The following is a 15,973-nucleotide window of genomic DNA, read 5'->3' as shown; positions in this document are numbered from 1 at the left end:
CCGTTTCCCCACCAGTAAAATGAGAAAAACTCTGGCTCCCACTCCAAAGGAAAATAGAGGGCTTTGATGAGGCAAGGCAGGTTATTTTCAACAGTGTCTTTAGGAGTCACCAAGCTCCCCCCTCCCTCGGGACTCTGATTCCCCAGGTCTGAGAGAGGAGCCCGGGCCAGAATGGGAAAAGGCACCGCCCATGCAAAGCTCAGTAAATATTCGCCTAAAAAAGGCACCAGGCTCTGGGTGGCGATGAGCCAAACTCAGAGGAAGATTACAGGAAAAATGTTGCTCAACTAGGGGAAAAGCAGACAGTAAAGTTTAACATCGATGAAGGCAGTGTACTACACTGAAGGGAAGAAAAAATCGAAATCATGGAGGAGCTCTGTGGCAACAGTGAGAACCCAGTAAAGGGACCTCTGTGTCACTGTAGCCCAGACTGTCATCCTACTGTGGTCACAGAGGCCAAAAAACAAACAAATCATTTTGCCCAGCACCACTGCAAAAGTAAGAAAAACAGGAAGAAACACACTGCCCACTACGCTCCTATAAACTTACAGAATCGTCCACACTGGGAACACGGGTGGCCGCCCACCGAGAAAGATGTAATAAAACCAGAGGACAGTCCCCTTAATGGGCTGTGTGATGGGAAGGGCACGATAAGGGAGCCAGACAGACCAAGGCCAGTAGGGCCCTCTCTAGCAAATGAGAGAGATAAGACAGGGCCCCAACCTTGACCAGAGGAGGAGATGCCTCAACACCCCCAAAGGCAGCAGTATAAATACCTTACTGGGTTTGGACAACTGTTTGAATGCAAGAGTGGGGGTCCCCTGGGGTCAGAACCAGAAGGTTTTCCAACCTCTGAGTTAGGAATCTGAAGACAAATGCATGGGGGGTAATTAAGGCTGCAACAGGGCTCTGCCCTCATCAACAGGGTGACCTGTGGCAGCAGCACAGGCCCTTCAAAAGCAACAGAGCCAAGCCCTCCCTTACCTGGCTAAGGCCTGGGTTTGGTCTGCCATGATGAATTTGCATGTTTTCTAGGAGTTCCCAGAGATCTAGAGATGATGGCAAGAAGTGTAAATACAGAGAGACACGCACCATCCTCCAAAGAAGATGGAACTGTTAATAGGAGCAACACGACAGTGTTCAGGTTTTAAAAAAAACAAAAACAAAAACATGAAAATGCTTCCAAACGCCCCACCCTTGGCTTGCACGATGAAGCCACACTTTGTTTTCTAAAGGCAGACGGAGAAGCATCACAAATGCACGGACGGTCTCCAGCCAGGGAATGAACTGGGTTTAGAGTTTACCATCCAGAGTCCAGCAAGTGCTGCCCATGCACCCAATGGACTCTCCTCCAACCAGGCCAAAGTCCTCGGGGGACCAGACAGAACTGACTCTGGGGCTCGGCCGAGCCCTTCCCAACACCCCCCCCCTTCCAGCTAAACAGCGCTGAGGCGTCGGGGCCACACGCCTGGCACAGCCTAAAACCCACCCCACTCTAAGAAGACAACGGCGTTCTGCCTGAGCCCACCTCCAGGACGCCCCGCCAACATTAAGTCTGAGCTTGGAACTGACCTTGTAATGGGCCTTTATTAAGATTTAAAATTAAAGTCCGGTCCCCACCCTGGAGAAACACTCACACGCGTTTCAAAGAGGCCTGTGCAGCCATGTTTATTGTAACAGCATTTGTAACCATAGAGGATCTGGAAATAAATGTCCATCAATTAGGCTAAATCAAACAAAGGTTTAGCCTTCTGAGTCTAAGGAAAGCCATGCAGGAGCTTAACAAACCCAAGGAAACCTCTCCGTGCTGAGAGAGAGCGCTCACCAAGACGCCAGCACGGCCCGCAGTTCGGGTGGGGGTGGGGGGCCGCACACTACCATTTGCAGGGCAGCCGCTTCACTTTTTGAAAGTTCTATAGGTGTAAATGCAAGTATGTCAAGCATCTGAAGAATACCAACAAACCAGTAACAGTGGTTAACCTCTGGGGAAGGACTGGGATTAGGAGTGCTTGTCAAGGAAGATTCTGTTTGCTCTGAAAGGTTTGCATTTTCTTTTCTTTTTTTTTTTCCTACAGAGAATGTGTTCACCTACTACTTGCGGAATGAAAATTTCGTTTCAGCATTTAATTTTCTTAAGACAGGCAGAAACTGAGCCTGTTCCATACATTTCAGTCAAGTGTCTGGGGGGCAATTTCTACCCGAATCTGGACGTGCTTCCCGGGAGGCTGAGAGCTCAGCACGGCAAAGCCGTGCGCTTTGCAACAGATCTTGTTTCACTATTAGAAGACCAGCTTTGGGACTCTGTGGATGGTTCCATTTAGATGCTAGTTCAAGGAAGAGGCAAGAAAAAGGACAAAAGCAGGTCAGGGGGCTTCTGGGTAATTCAAAGGGGTGTCCTAGGAGTAATTTCAGTTCTCTGAGTTGAGCATTCTAGCTCTCCAACACCACACACACACACTGTCTAATGGCAGCCCTTGTGCAATCACACATAATCCACACCAGGCCTAGTTGTCTGTGCCTCAGACCCTTCCCTCTGTAATCAGGATTTCTAACGTAAATTCGGATCCCGTGGGCTAATGAGAAGGAAGAATCTGACCACCACATTAGACAAGCTCCAAAATATTATTTACTCCCCGGGCTCACCTAACCATACAGAACAGATTTTTAAACACACACACATACTCCTCCACCTCTTCAAAACACTATGTATAATGTCCTCAGGAACACAAATTTCTAATATTAAGGACTGAGTAGGCAAAACTAACCTAGGGTGATAGAAATCAGTTGTGGTCCTTCTGGTTGGGAGAGGATTGACTGGAAAAGGTCACGAGGAACACTTCTGAGGCGATGGAAATGTTCTGTCTCAAAGTGCATTTGTCAAAACTGATTAAACAGCACACTTCAGATCTGAGCATTCCACTGTATGCAAATTACACCTCAATTTAAAAAAAAAAAAAACTACTTAAACACTGTCTCTCTGCTGGCTGCAGCAGAACTTTGAGCTGTCCTATCAGACATCTGAAATCTCTGTTGTGCTATGTAAGGAGCACAAGTACCATGGCGACAGTCACCATAAAAATAGATAACAAGATTAAAATGGATAGAGGACACATGAATTTAAGAACGGCACACCAGGAGCAATTCATTCTCAGCAGAAGAAGAAAAACAGAAAGAGGAGAGGGAGTTTTTCATTCTCCCCGCACTGTGAAAAACAGTCGCTGAATGTGGTTGTTTTTACTAAAAGAGTTTTATGGCTTCCCAATACTCAAAGGACAAAAAAGGCTGAGAGCTGTTATTTCTTATCGTATTTTGTCTTAAAAAAAAAATGCTAGTCTAAGTTTCTCCCCTCCCCACTGCATGTGGCCCACAAAACTGATTCCTACAGTTCAACGAGCACAGCTGACATGCCAAGCACTGTGTCCAAGTGACAGTGATATAAAGGCCGCTTGGGCCCTTTATCATCAAGTGCACAAAGATTTCCAGCTTCAATTCTGAATAACCAAGTTCTGCCTATACTTTTTACAGACATCGAAACTGGCACCCCCGAGGTTGTGCACCCCGGAATTACCCCACTTTTATGCCCAACGCTGATTCTGCAAATGCCAAAATGTGGGCACGGATCACATGGCGACACAAATTATCTTGTGTCATTCTCCAAAAGATGAGATAAACCTCTATTCTCTTTGCAGAGCTCTCTAAGAAACTTCTGCTCTGTGCTTTGCCCCAAGCACTGCCCCCAACAACAAAAGAAGTAACCCAAAAATATCAGGAAGAAAAGCTAATTTTTTTTTTAAAAATCAGAATGGATCCTAAAGAAACCATGTATTTCAGTAAAAATGTTGGCAAAATTAAATTTCCACATGTAAGCGACAAATAATAAAATCACAAAAATGAAAAAAACTTTCATTCAAACCACAAATTTATTGTCTGATATAAACTAAATCATATGCATTCCTGGAAAACCCCACTCAAGATTTTCTTTTAATGTATCTGTCCCTTGTTCTCTCTGTCACTAAACCTATAGAGCAATTGCAAAGTTCTGACTTGTCCCTGGTGTCAGGATGGCATTTAATGTGCTGCACCTGGTGATATAAATCTGCAGGGTAAAAATGAAGGAGAAGGACACAGTGAAGGGCACTCCCAGGTCCTCCACAGCCACGCGGAGGACCCAGGAGTCAATTAAAGGTCCCATCTTGATTCACGCATTTTAATGAATGCAACTGGCCAATAAACACATTAGTCTTCTGTATGTCGATCTATTTTATTTATGGTCATTTGCCATTTCCACCCCACCCCCATCTTCTTATTTTTCCTAAAGACCAAGTTCAATTTTCAGCAGCTCTGGGGCCACAAACTCAGTCCTAATCCACGTTGGAATAGTTCTCTTCACCTTTTCTAAAAGGACCCCAGATCCATTTACAAACATTTTTTAAAGCGCTTATATGATGATGTTGACTCAAATACTGTAAAACTAGAGGTATATCCCATATTCCACATTATCTTTCAGTTTTAACAAGTCACACAATAACCTGACCTACGAATTGGAGAGGACTTTGGAGGTCAGCCTAATTCCTGTTCTCTTCCACAGCACCCCTAATCCACAGCTTTCAACCCAACTTTAGTACCTCCAACAATAAGAAGGTCACTACTCCATGGACATATTATTTCCATTGCTGGCCAGGTCTGCCAGCTTAGAAAGTGCCTTTTCAGACTGCACTGAAATCTGCTCTCCCAGTCTTTGGGGTTAAAAGGAACCTTCAAGCTCATCACCTTCAGTGTAATCATTGACCAGACGAGGAGTTATGTAATGGAATCATTCTGCAGAGGAAAAATCTGGAGCTAGAGAGGATACAGCAATTGTCCTATCCATTGGTCATATTCCAATACCAGGAGCAAAAATGAAGAAGTCTACTCTTTCCTATAGCTGATAACCATGAAAATATTGGAAAGCACTACTGTGTACCCCATGAGTACACACTAGTCACACCTGATCCCACATCATCCTAGTCTCCTTCCTGTGGATGAAGTCTTGTTTATGTTTCTTTTAAATCATGGCCCCACAGTGGTCCAAATGTCACATGACCAGCAGAGGTCGTTACGACTAGATCCTCTGATTGGACTGATGAATTTCAGATCCTGTTATGAACCAGATTCAATTTCTAAGAAGGTCGGTCTCCCCGTTTCAATCAGATCATCAACTTCAGGTCAGGGACCAAGTCTTCTTTTGTGACTCCAGTGTCTAATCACTGCTTGGCACATAGCAGGTAGATACTCAAGATCAGTCATTGAACAAACCATCTACACTTACCACATCCTGTCCTTGAACAATAAAATGTTTTTAAAAAAGCAATGTTTGGGGCAGAGGCGGGATACAGTTCAGAGGTAGAGCATGTGCTTAGCATGCACAAGGTCCAGGGTTTATTCTCCAGTACCTCCATTAAAATAAATAAATAAATAAGCAAGCCTAATTCCAACCTCCCCCCCAAAATTTTTTTAATGTTTTAATAAATAAATAAATAAATAAATAAATCAGTAGTTTTTTAAGAATTAAAAGACAAACCACAGACTGGGAGAAAATATTTGCAAAAGACACATCTGATAAAGAGCAATTATCCATAATACACAAAGAACTCTTAAAACTCAACAATAAGAAAACAAACAACTTAATTTCAAAAAATGAGCCAAAGACCTTAACAGACACCTCACCAAAGACATACAGATGACAAAAAAGCACATGAAAAGATGTCATCACAAGTCATTAGGAAAATACTAATTAAAATGAGATACCACTCATAATCAGAATGGCCAAAAGCCAGATTACTGACAACACCAAATGCTAGTGGGGATGTGGAGCAACAGGAACCCCCATTCATTGCTGGTGGGAATGCAAAACAATGCAGCCACTTTGGAAGACAGTTTGATGGTTTCTTACAAAACTAAACATACTCTTACCCTACAGTCCAGCAACTGCACTCTTTAGTATTTATCTAAAGAAGCTGAAAACTTACATTCACACAAAAACCTGCACACAGATGTCTATGAAGTATCATTCATAACAGCTGCCAAAACTTGGAAGCAACCAAGATGTCATTTAGCAGCTGAATGGATAAACACACTGTGATACATCCAGATAATGAAATATTATTCAGCGCTAAAAAGAAATGAGCTATCAACCTATGAAAAAACATAGAGGAAGGTTACATGCATACTATCAAGTGACAGAAACTAATCTGAAGAGACTATGTCCTGTATGATTCCAACCATATAACATTCTGGAAAAAGCAAAGCTGTGAGGCAGTAAAAAGATGAGCAGTTACCAAGGGTCAGGGGGTGGGAGGGATGAAGAGGCAGAGCACAGAGGATTTCAGAGCAGTGAAAGTACTCTGTATGATACTATAATGGTGGATACATTTGTCCAAAGTCAGAATGGACAACACCAAGGGTGAACCCTAACGTAAACTATGGACTTCGGGTGACTATGATGTGTCAACGTAGGTTCATCAATTACAACAAATGTACCAAAAAAAAAAAAATGTACCATGCCATTCTGGTGGGGGAGGCTGATAGTCAGGGAGGCTGTGCACGTGTGGGGGCAGGGGGTGTACAAGAAATCTCTGTATCTTCCTCTCAATTTTGCTGTGAACATAAAACTGCTCTAAAAAATAAAGGATATTAAAACATATAGAGAGAGCAGTGTTTTTCCCACTATGATAAACATACACACTATAGAAAATGCAAATAGTAAATTTGTTTCTTTAAGATTTGAAATCATACTGCAGATGCACCTTAACTTTTAGCAGAAACATCTGTCCATGTTATTTTTAAAACTATTTCTAAACATATTTTTAATGGCTATAATACTCCATTATAAAGACACTTCCAACAGGAAACCATAAACAAAACAAAGACAACCTACAGACTGGGAGAAAGTATTTGCAAATGATGCAACTAAGGCTTAATTTCCAGAATACACAAACAGCTCATTCAACTCAGTAACAAAAAAACAAACAACCCAATCCAAAAATGGGCAGAAGACCTAAAAAGACATTTCTCCAGAGAAGACATACAGATGGCCAATAGGCACATGAAAAGATGCTCAGTACCATTAATTATGAGAGAAAACTACAATGAGATATCACCTCACACCAGTCAGAATCACCATCATTAAAAAGTCCACAAACAATAAATGCTGGAGAGGGTCTGGAGAAAAGGGAATCCTCCTACTTTGTTGGTGGGAATGTAATTTGGTGCAGCCACTATGGAAAACAGAATGGAGATTCCTTTAAAAACCAAAAACAGACTTACCAAATGACCCAGTAATCCCACTTCTGGGCACATATCTGGAGAAAACTCTAATTTGAAAAGATACATGCACCCCAATGTGCATAGCAGCACTATAATAGCCCAGACATGGAAGCAACCTAAATGTCCATCGACAGATGATTGGATAAAGAAGGGTGTGTGTGTGTGTGTGTGTGTGATGGAATACTGCTCAGCCATAAAAAAGAATGAAATGTCATTTGCAGCAACATGGATGGACCTAGAGATTATCATACTAAGTGAAGTAAGTCAGACAGAGATAGACAAATATCATATAATATCACTTATATGTAGAATCTTAGAAAAAGATACATATGAACTTATTTATAAAACAGAAACAGACTCACAGACATAGAAAACAAACTTATGGTTAGCAAAGGGGAGAGGGGAAGAGAGGGATAAATTAGGAGTTTGGAATTAGCAGAAATAAACTACTATATATAAAATAAACAACAAGGTCCTAATGTATAGCACAGAGAACTACACTCAGTATCTTATAATAGCCTATAATGAAAAAGAATATGGAAAAGTATATATATATACACACATATATGTACAAAAAACTGAATCACTATGCTGAACATCAAAAACTGACACATTATAAATCAACTATATATTCCAATTAAAAATAAAAGACATCCATCAGAATCTCTTATGGGTTACTTCCAGCCTAATCACACCACTGGATATTTAGTTTTTTTCCAGTTTTCCACTACAGTTTTTTTAAAAAAAAAAAAAAAAACAACACCTCTAAATAATCTCTGAGCACAAAGCATCATCTACATTTTGGATGTGGTCTCTGGGAGTGGAATTATCCTGCCAGCAAGCTTTATATTTATTCCTTTCTTTCTTCTTTTTTTTTTAATCTGGGCCCTCATTCTGGGTATCTTTGAACCTTGATTTATCTACCAAGTAAGCAATTCCTCCCACCTCCACTGACAAAAGCGGACAAACATACCCACCGTATCTTCATCCACAACACTGGAAAAAACAGTGAACAGCTCAAGGCCAAGAATAGAACACCATGGCACTCACTTTCAGACTCTTTTCCAGGCTGACTCAGTGCCACTAATTAACAGTTTTTGCATACGACTGTCAAATTAAATTAATAACGCCACTCAGCCCACATGCCACCACTTATTTAATATGGACCATCCTATCTTAAGAAACTGTTAAATACTTTACTGAAGCCAAAGTGTACTGTAGCTGCTGCTTCATTTCTCTGAACTAGTAACCGAAACACCATATGAAACAGGAAATGAGTTTAATTTGATATGATTCGGCTGACTTCTTGCACCCTACAGCCACACTTTTTTTAAGCAACAAGCACTTCAGTTTCGACCTTTTTTAACAAAAGCAGTACTTTAAAATAATCAGACTGCGCACCTGTAAAAAGCAGGGTGACACTTGTTCGATCCCTGTCACCTGTAGCTCCCCTGGGAAGCGCTCTGAATCCCAGGTGGTTACCGACCCACAGGGTAAACCAAACTGTCTCCTGACCACAGAGACCTGAACTTACTTGGTCCCCAAACCAGCCTAGTTTTCCAGGGGTCCGTTGCATTCATACCTGGGCTTGAACCAATTATTCCATGACAATTATGAATCCCAGATTATCAATCTCTGGATCCTGGAGGCATACCCCTAGACCCATCCCAAGGAGGAAATAAGCAAAGAACTGACATAGCCCTCCTCCTTGCTGTTCCTTTATTATTGAGTCACAGAACCTAAGCTCCTGCGAATCCAATGTCATACGGCACTTGGCGGTCATGACTCACATCTCACCAAGTTACTACCCCGCCATCGCTCTCAGAGGATACGTGCCAGGAGCCACCATCCAAACAGGCCAGCAAGAAGAGGAAAATGGGAAGGCCTGAGAGATCTTGGGGTCACTAGAAATTGGCCGCACTATTAGATAATATGGCCCAAAGCCGTCTCTAATCACTACCATTCCAACCATCAGAAAAATCTTTCAAAGTTCCAGCCAGCAGCAACTCATAAAGTGTTGCTGACCAGCCTAAAACAAATCATTTGCACAGAAAGCTCTCAGATTCCATAATGTCATGCTCCTACTCAAATCCACCAGTGGCCACCCAGAGCCTGAGACAGCGGTCCCAAATCCCCTACTCGGCTTCCACGTCTCTTGAAAACTCAGGTCACAAATCCGAGGGCCTGAGCAGGGAATTGACAGCCACTGGATGGAGGCAACAGGGCGCCCTGGGCCAGGACAGCTAGTGGCCACAGGGCCTGTCTCCCGCCCATGGAGGGCAGCCACCACTCAGCTGCACAGGCCTGCCTGACCTGAGTCTTTCTGAGAGTCCCAAATCCAGAGGCTTGCTGGATCATTCCCAATCTTTGAAAACCTTGGTGTGGTCCAAATTACAACAGTCCGAAGGCTGAACACATTCTTTGGGCCTCCCGTTTATAACTCCTCCACTACCCTTTGATCCCAACCTACCTTTCCAGCCTGATTTCTCCCTCCTCTCTAACAAGGACTCTGTTCTGGATTCTCACACACCATGTGTACACCTCTAACTCTAAGTCTTGGCCTGTGCAACAACCCCCACCTGTGTGGCCCCATGAGACACCCCTAAGGGTTCATCCCGGACTTCCTTCTCTCTCCCAGAAAGTGCTTCCAAGCTACAGCAGCACAGCCCCTTCCTCAGAACCCTATGGGTGCCGATTTCTCTCTCTGGCATTTCACCACCTTGCCGGGCTCCTTCAGCACAGGTAGAGCCTCTCTCTCCATGGAGCCTGGAAACTGCCAAGCCCGTGCTCAGGCCTCCTTTCACTTACAGCACCAATCAGGGCAGCTGTGCACACAAGCAGCTTCCTAAATACTTCCTCGATGTGAAGGTGCTCTAGCACTGTTTTCCAAACTGTGGGCTACCATCCATTACAGACCAATTAAGTCAACTTAGTGGGAGACAACAGGCATTTTCAAATGAAGACTAACAGAAAAGAAAATAAAATTATCAGCAGAGACTGCACCAAGCAAGAGGAGGTAGTATTTCATGAACTTAAATTAGATTTTTTACATACATACATGATTGAGTGTACTAGGTCATGATGTAAATTTTATTTCTTAATGTAGGTCACAGTCGAAACAGTGTAGAAAACACTGCTCTATTACCAGCAGATCAGCTCAATCAGTGCGCCGTGGAACTTTTTTTTTTTTTTGACAGTCATGTAATCCCTAAAAAGAAAAAATATCTGATGGACACTTCTTCCCCCTATGAGTTGGCTGCCCCTGTTAGTTCACTGATCCTGCATCTCAGAGACACAGGAAAGCTAAGTAAGTGCAATTACATTCTCACTTATTCTGCAACTTTTTGCAATCATCCTTCAAATTCACCAGCCCTCAGATGTTGCAAGTTATGAGGCTTGGGGAATTTGCTCAGCAAATCACACTAAGCCACCCCTGCAACAAGAAAGCAGAATTCTGAGCTCAGGAGAAGCACCAGTTTTCCCTCTGCTAGCGAGTCGCTGGCTTCCTGTGAACCTGGCAGAAGCTCCGGTCAGGAGGGACCTGGTCCCGGGAAAGGCACTCCCCCAAGGCCCCAAATTTCCTCCTCGCTCTTTTACATCATCCTGCTGGCCCCTCATCTTGTTGCTTCCCCCACACACACCCTGCGAAGGACACCAGGACTAGACTGAGGGTCTCAGTGGAGAGCAAAATGCAGCTTGTTTCAAAGCCCAACAATTTCTGTGTTTAGCGAATCTCATTCGACTTCCCTTCAATCTCAATGCCACCTTCCTGGTTAGAAGAGTAAGTGGTCCCCCCTCCTTGGAGCCTCAGTTCCCCAGAGGCACTGTGCCAATTTCAGGTTAAGGACCAGGGGTGTCACCTGAATGGCAAGACAGAATAAAGCCTTCTAACTCCGACCTCTGTCCCCTTCACTAGCAGCCTCTACTGCCTCCCTATGACCAAGAAGACACTCCTCCCAGAGCCTTCCCTCCCCCCAGCTTTGGCAGCCTTCCCTACCCTACACACCCCAGTTTCCCACCAATCTCAGAGCCGCAGCTGCCTGCAAGACACCTATGTTTGGATGTCTTGGCAAACACAAGAAACTTCTCTGCAGCCTGAGTGTCAATTACTTCTCTCCAAAACACACATTTCCGATTTCTCGAGTTACCAACTACAGCAGCTCCGAGGCCCTGGCGTGTAATCAATTTCCACAAAGAATTAATTTCCCTTCATCTCCTTCCTTCACCCTGCCCCTGTCAACAGATTATTTCAACAGCAATGCTTCTAAAACCCACCCTCTTTTCCATGTCCAGTTATCCCGGTCCAACCCCTGGGCACTCCACAACTGTAACAGCCTACTAACTGGTTTGTCTTCTAACATGACTTTTTAAAACCATTCCAAACACCATTTCACTACATCAGTCTCCAGCTCAGAGACTTTACTGTCTCCCCAGGACCCACAGGGTAAAGTATAATTTCCCAGACTGGCTTTCTAGGGTGTTCATAATCTCAACCACTGCTTCTCCCCATCTTTAGCTCCTGCTGTTCAGGAAATACCCCCTAGTCTGGCCAAAGCCATCTCCTTGTCCCTCTGCAAAGTTATGTTCATTTGCACCTCAGGGCTCATCTCAAGGGTCTCACATCTCACGCTCCAGGAATACAGTCATGATTCCCACCCACAGCGCCCTTCTCTGAACTCCAGCAGCATCTATTCCACACCTCACAGTTTGACAGGTAAACTGTGCTGTATCTTGAGGTCTTAGTTCCCAGGCTGGAGTCTTTCTGTCCCCCCACCACGCCCGAGATTATAAACCCTGGAGGGAATCATCTCACATATCTTTTGTGTCCTCTCGCACTGAGATAACTGCCTGAACCTCTTTCTCCTCCCGTAGTCCCTTTGTGACCTCTCACACCTGTTACTTCCTCCTCCCTTGCCTCTGGGCCCGTGCCAGAGGTATTCTCCGCGTGCACAGCATATTTCATAACTTGGTACTCTAAGTCCATTCCCTCAACTCTAACCTTGCCTTTGATAGTCCCCCTGTCTTTGTAGCATTTGCAGTCATTCTGGCAGTCAGAGAACATTCATTTGAACTTGAGCTCTCAAATCATTTCCACCTGTTCAGCTGGCTTTCTGAGGTCTTCGATTTCTTGGGTGCCTCTTATCTCCCAGAGAGTCTGGCATGGTGCTGAGAACACCGCAGCCCCTGTGTACCTGTAGCACTGAACTTCACTGCTATGTGCTCCTGGTGTTTCAAGTTCCTTGAGGCCCGGAACCTCTACACAACACCTTGGGAGAGTGTCATAAAAGGTCTATCAATACCTGTTGATCACTCACTTTCAGGCAAAATGCACCAAATACACTTTTCTAGAAAAGGTGGTGTAAAGAACGGACTGGTGGCCTGTAGGTAACCCCTGCACCTGGCCGCCTGGCGGAAGCGCTCCAAAACCCACCGGGGCACTGGCCAGGGCTGCCTGAAATCAAGGAAGCAGCGGCACCCTCCTCGTTGCCTGGCAGGTGGGCTGCTTTGTATTTGAGTCCATCCTAAAGTGGAGGCGCTGAGCCCTGAACTCCCAGACAGGGAAGAAATCGCAGCCTTTGAAATTGCTTGCACATGACAAACTCCGCGCCCAGGCCCCCACCCGGGCACCCCACATGCCCACAGTGCCAGCTTCCAGGAGGGCTGGGGGCCGCCAGGGAGCAGACGCAGGGTGAAAGCGCGCAGAAGGAAATGGGGGTGGACAGAAGGGGACCAGACGGTGGGGGCCAGCCCCCGGGATGGAGGGTGTGTCGCGCCGCGCGTCCTGGAGCCCGGCACTCGCCCGCCCGGCCGCTCAGCGGAGCGGGCAGGAACGCGCGGGGCGCTTGGAGGGCTGGGCCGGCGGCCCGGCCGGAAAGGGTCAGGGAGGGGGCAGGTCACCCTCCGTCGGAAAGACGACTCGGAGACAGCGCTGAAAGTTGGGGAGGGGATTCCTTGGAGAGCGCCGGCGGCAGGCGAGATAAACAAGGCGGCGCACGGGAGAGCGGGCGGCCACCCCCTCCCGGCCGGCGCGGCCACTGCCGCAGCGCCCCCGCGCCCCGACCGGCCGCGGCCCCCGCGACGCCCGCCTTCCGCGCCCTCCGGCCGCCGGCCCGGCCCCCGCGGGCGTGCGGAGCGTGGGAAGTTCCCGGGGCCGCCCCCGTCCCCGGGCTGCAGCGCCGCGAGGTCCCCGCGCAGCTCACCTCGCCCCGCCACGAGCGGCGGCGCGGGCCGGACAGCTCCTGCTCGGACAGCTCGGCTCGGCTCAGGGCTGCAGTGGCCGCGGCCCCTGCCCGCCCACCCACCCGGCGCGGCCCGCCGCCCCACTCCGCTCCGGCCGCCCGCCGAGGCTCCGTTCGCGCCCACCTGGCCGGCCTGCCCTCCCTCTCCGGGACACTGCGCTCACGTACGCGGCCGCGGCCACAACCCGGCCCGGATTCCCCGCCCGGGAAGGGAGCGGAGGCGCGCGCCAGCCAGCTAGCGCCCGGGCGAGGCTGGGGACACACCCCCTCGCCGCCCTCCCCCCGCGCCCCCCGCCCCGCCCCGCCCCCGGCGCCGCGCGCGCACGCGGCCTGCGCGCCTCTCGCCGGCCACGCGCGCCCGTGCCCCCCAACTCCGCGCCGGCGCCCCCACCGCGCGCCCCGGCGTACACACCCCCGGCTGCTCGTAGACAGTGGGCGCTCAATAAGTGCCCGAGTGACTCCTCGCGCACATGCGCACTTGAACCTGACCGAGTGGTGACGCCCCCGCCCGCCCCCACCCCCAATCGGACCCGGCGGCTGCAGCCCCGAACCAAACTTGAGTGTTGGCCTGTTTCACTGAGCCGCCAACCGAGCCAAAGTTTCTTGCTGTTGTTTTTCCAGGCCAGGCTCTAGGACAGCCTTCTCCGAGAGAGGCCGAGCTCTCCTCAGGGCGGGAAAGGCCGCCAGAAAGCGCCGGGCGCCACCGACGGGCGCTGGGCGGGGGCGATCGAGACCCAGGCCGCGCAGCCCCGACCCGCCGAGCGCGAGCGAAAGGCGAGAGGAAGGGAGCCGGGAACCAACCTTTCCATTTTCCTTTGCTTTAATGTTTTCTTCTCCATTTTATGACATTTTACTCTATCTCACTCGTTTGTAGTTGCAAAGTGAGGCGTTATTTACTGTTTCTGGAATTAACAGGAGAGAAAGTTAACTATTAGCTTTCAGCCCTTATGTAAACAATACCAGTTGCTTTTGGCACCGTTAGGCTCTGGCTTTTGTATAATTTGTAACGAGGAGAATTGAAGCTGTTCCATTGTGTTGCTCTGTGTTTTTCAGAGATAAGACCAGAGCCACAACGGTAGTGAGGGGCCCCGGTGCCTACATGTATGAGCGTAGATAGATACATATTCAAATAAACTTAATGAACAGAAGAAATAATTCCCCTCCCCCCAAAAGTTTTAAAATATTTTTGGACATACTTGTTGAATGTGCAGTCAGTTCACCTTCTGAGTTACGCCGTTTCTCTTGCAGAGAGTCAGTGGGAGTGTGCTTGAAAGGAGTGCCGGCTTTGCAGTCAGACAAGCCCGGTGTGCAATCGTGATTTTACTGCTGAACTAGTTTTATGATCTTCAGCAGGTTCTTTTATCTCTGTTGAACCTCAGCTGCTTTATCTGAAAGGTGAAATAAAAACATAAGTATGGTGCCTAGCTCAAACCAAATAAGCAATACATACTATCTCCCTTCCCCCATCTCCCACCATTTGTGACAAAAATATCTAAATAGAACCAAAATTCCTATAGGACATTGGTTCTCAACTGGGGACGATTCTGCCCCCAGGAGACATTTGGCGACGTCTGGAGACATTGTTGATTGTCACAACTTCAGGCAGTGGTAATTCTCCAAGCTAATAGGTAGAGGCCAACAATGCTGCTAGATGTCCTGCAATACACAGACCAGCCCCACACAACGAAGAATTAACTGGTCTGAATTGTCAATAGTGACACTGTTGAGAAATCCTGCCACAGGATAATTCTGCCATGGAATAACTCACCAAAGACTGGTTCTATCTTTGAATTCTCATCCTCAAGGAAACATTCTTATTTTGCATTTCTAAAAAAAAAAAACAACAACAAGAATGAAGGCATTTGGGGATCACAGCAATTATATTAATTTGCAAAGCTTTCCCTTCACATGAAAATGCAGGTGAGAATTTTACACTTTATTACTAAAGGAAAATTTTACTTACTTCACAACAATGTATGCTCCCTTATTATTAAGGTATCTGGTTATATATTATGTATTACTACAATTTCCAAATAGCTTTCTGTTCTGTTTCCCTTTTTTCTCAGACGGTGAGTGTTGACTCACTTCTGCACACTCACCTCTCTGCTAAGTCCCTCACCTCTGCTGAAGTTTATATTATCGTCCGTGCCCCCAAGGAACGTCCAGCCTAGCTGGAAGTAGATGAATGCACATGCAACAATTAAGGAACAATACAAGAGCATGTAATTAAGCTTATTGCAGCACCCAGACTAAGGTGGTTTAGAGGAGAAGGAAATGACTTCCCGCAGTAACGCCCAGTGCTGTCGGGCTGAGGTGTTCTGGAAATGTTTGTTGAATGAAATAAAATAGTGAAAGCTTTTGACATGAGGGTAGGACTCTGCCAGTATATAAACTCCAATCTGGTATTTAAACTGCTAGACTTTGTAAAT

At 46.6% G+C, this 15,973-nt stretch overlaps 1 protein-coding gene across 3 annotated transcripts in view; it reads right to left on the bottom strand.

The window, feature by feature from the left end:
• Positions 1-14,879, bottom strand: part of ZNF395 (zinc finger protein 395) — a 42,648-nt gene extending 27,769 nt beyond the window's left edge. Inside the window, exons 1-2 of one of the 3 annotated variants that reach the window (XM_031692556.2) lie at positions 14,741-14,879; positions 14,346-14,446 (exon numbers count right to left, since the gene is read on the bottom strand). In XM_031692556.2, the coding sequence (XP_031548416.1) occupies positions 14,346-14,383 (38 nt within the window). In that variant the 5' untranslated portion in view covers positions 14,384-14,446; positions 14,741-14,879. Of the gene's footprint in view, positions 1-13,505; positions 13,775-14,345; positions 14,447-14,740 lie in introns of those variants that run through there. The other 2 variants (XM_072952779.1, XM_072952777.1) reach the window with 2 other exon arrangements.
• Between the last annotated feature and the right edge of the window lie 1,094 nt (positions 14,880-15,973).

The sequence above is a fragment of the Vicugna pacos genome, chromosome 31 (assembly GCF_048564905.1).
Source record: "Vicugna pacos chromosome 31, VicPac4, whole genome shotgun sequence".
Lineage (NCBI taxonomy): Eukaryota > Metazoa > Chordata > Mammalia > Artiodactyla > Camelidae > Vicugna > Vicugna pacos.
Note: the sequence above shows the minus strand (reverse complement) of the source record. Positions and strands in the feature narration are given on the sequence as shown.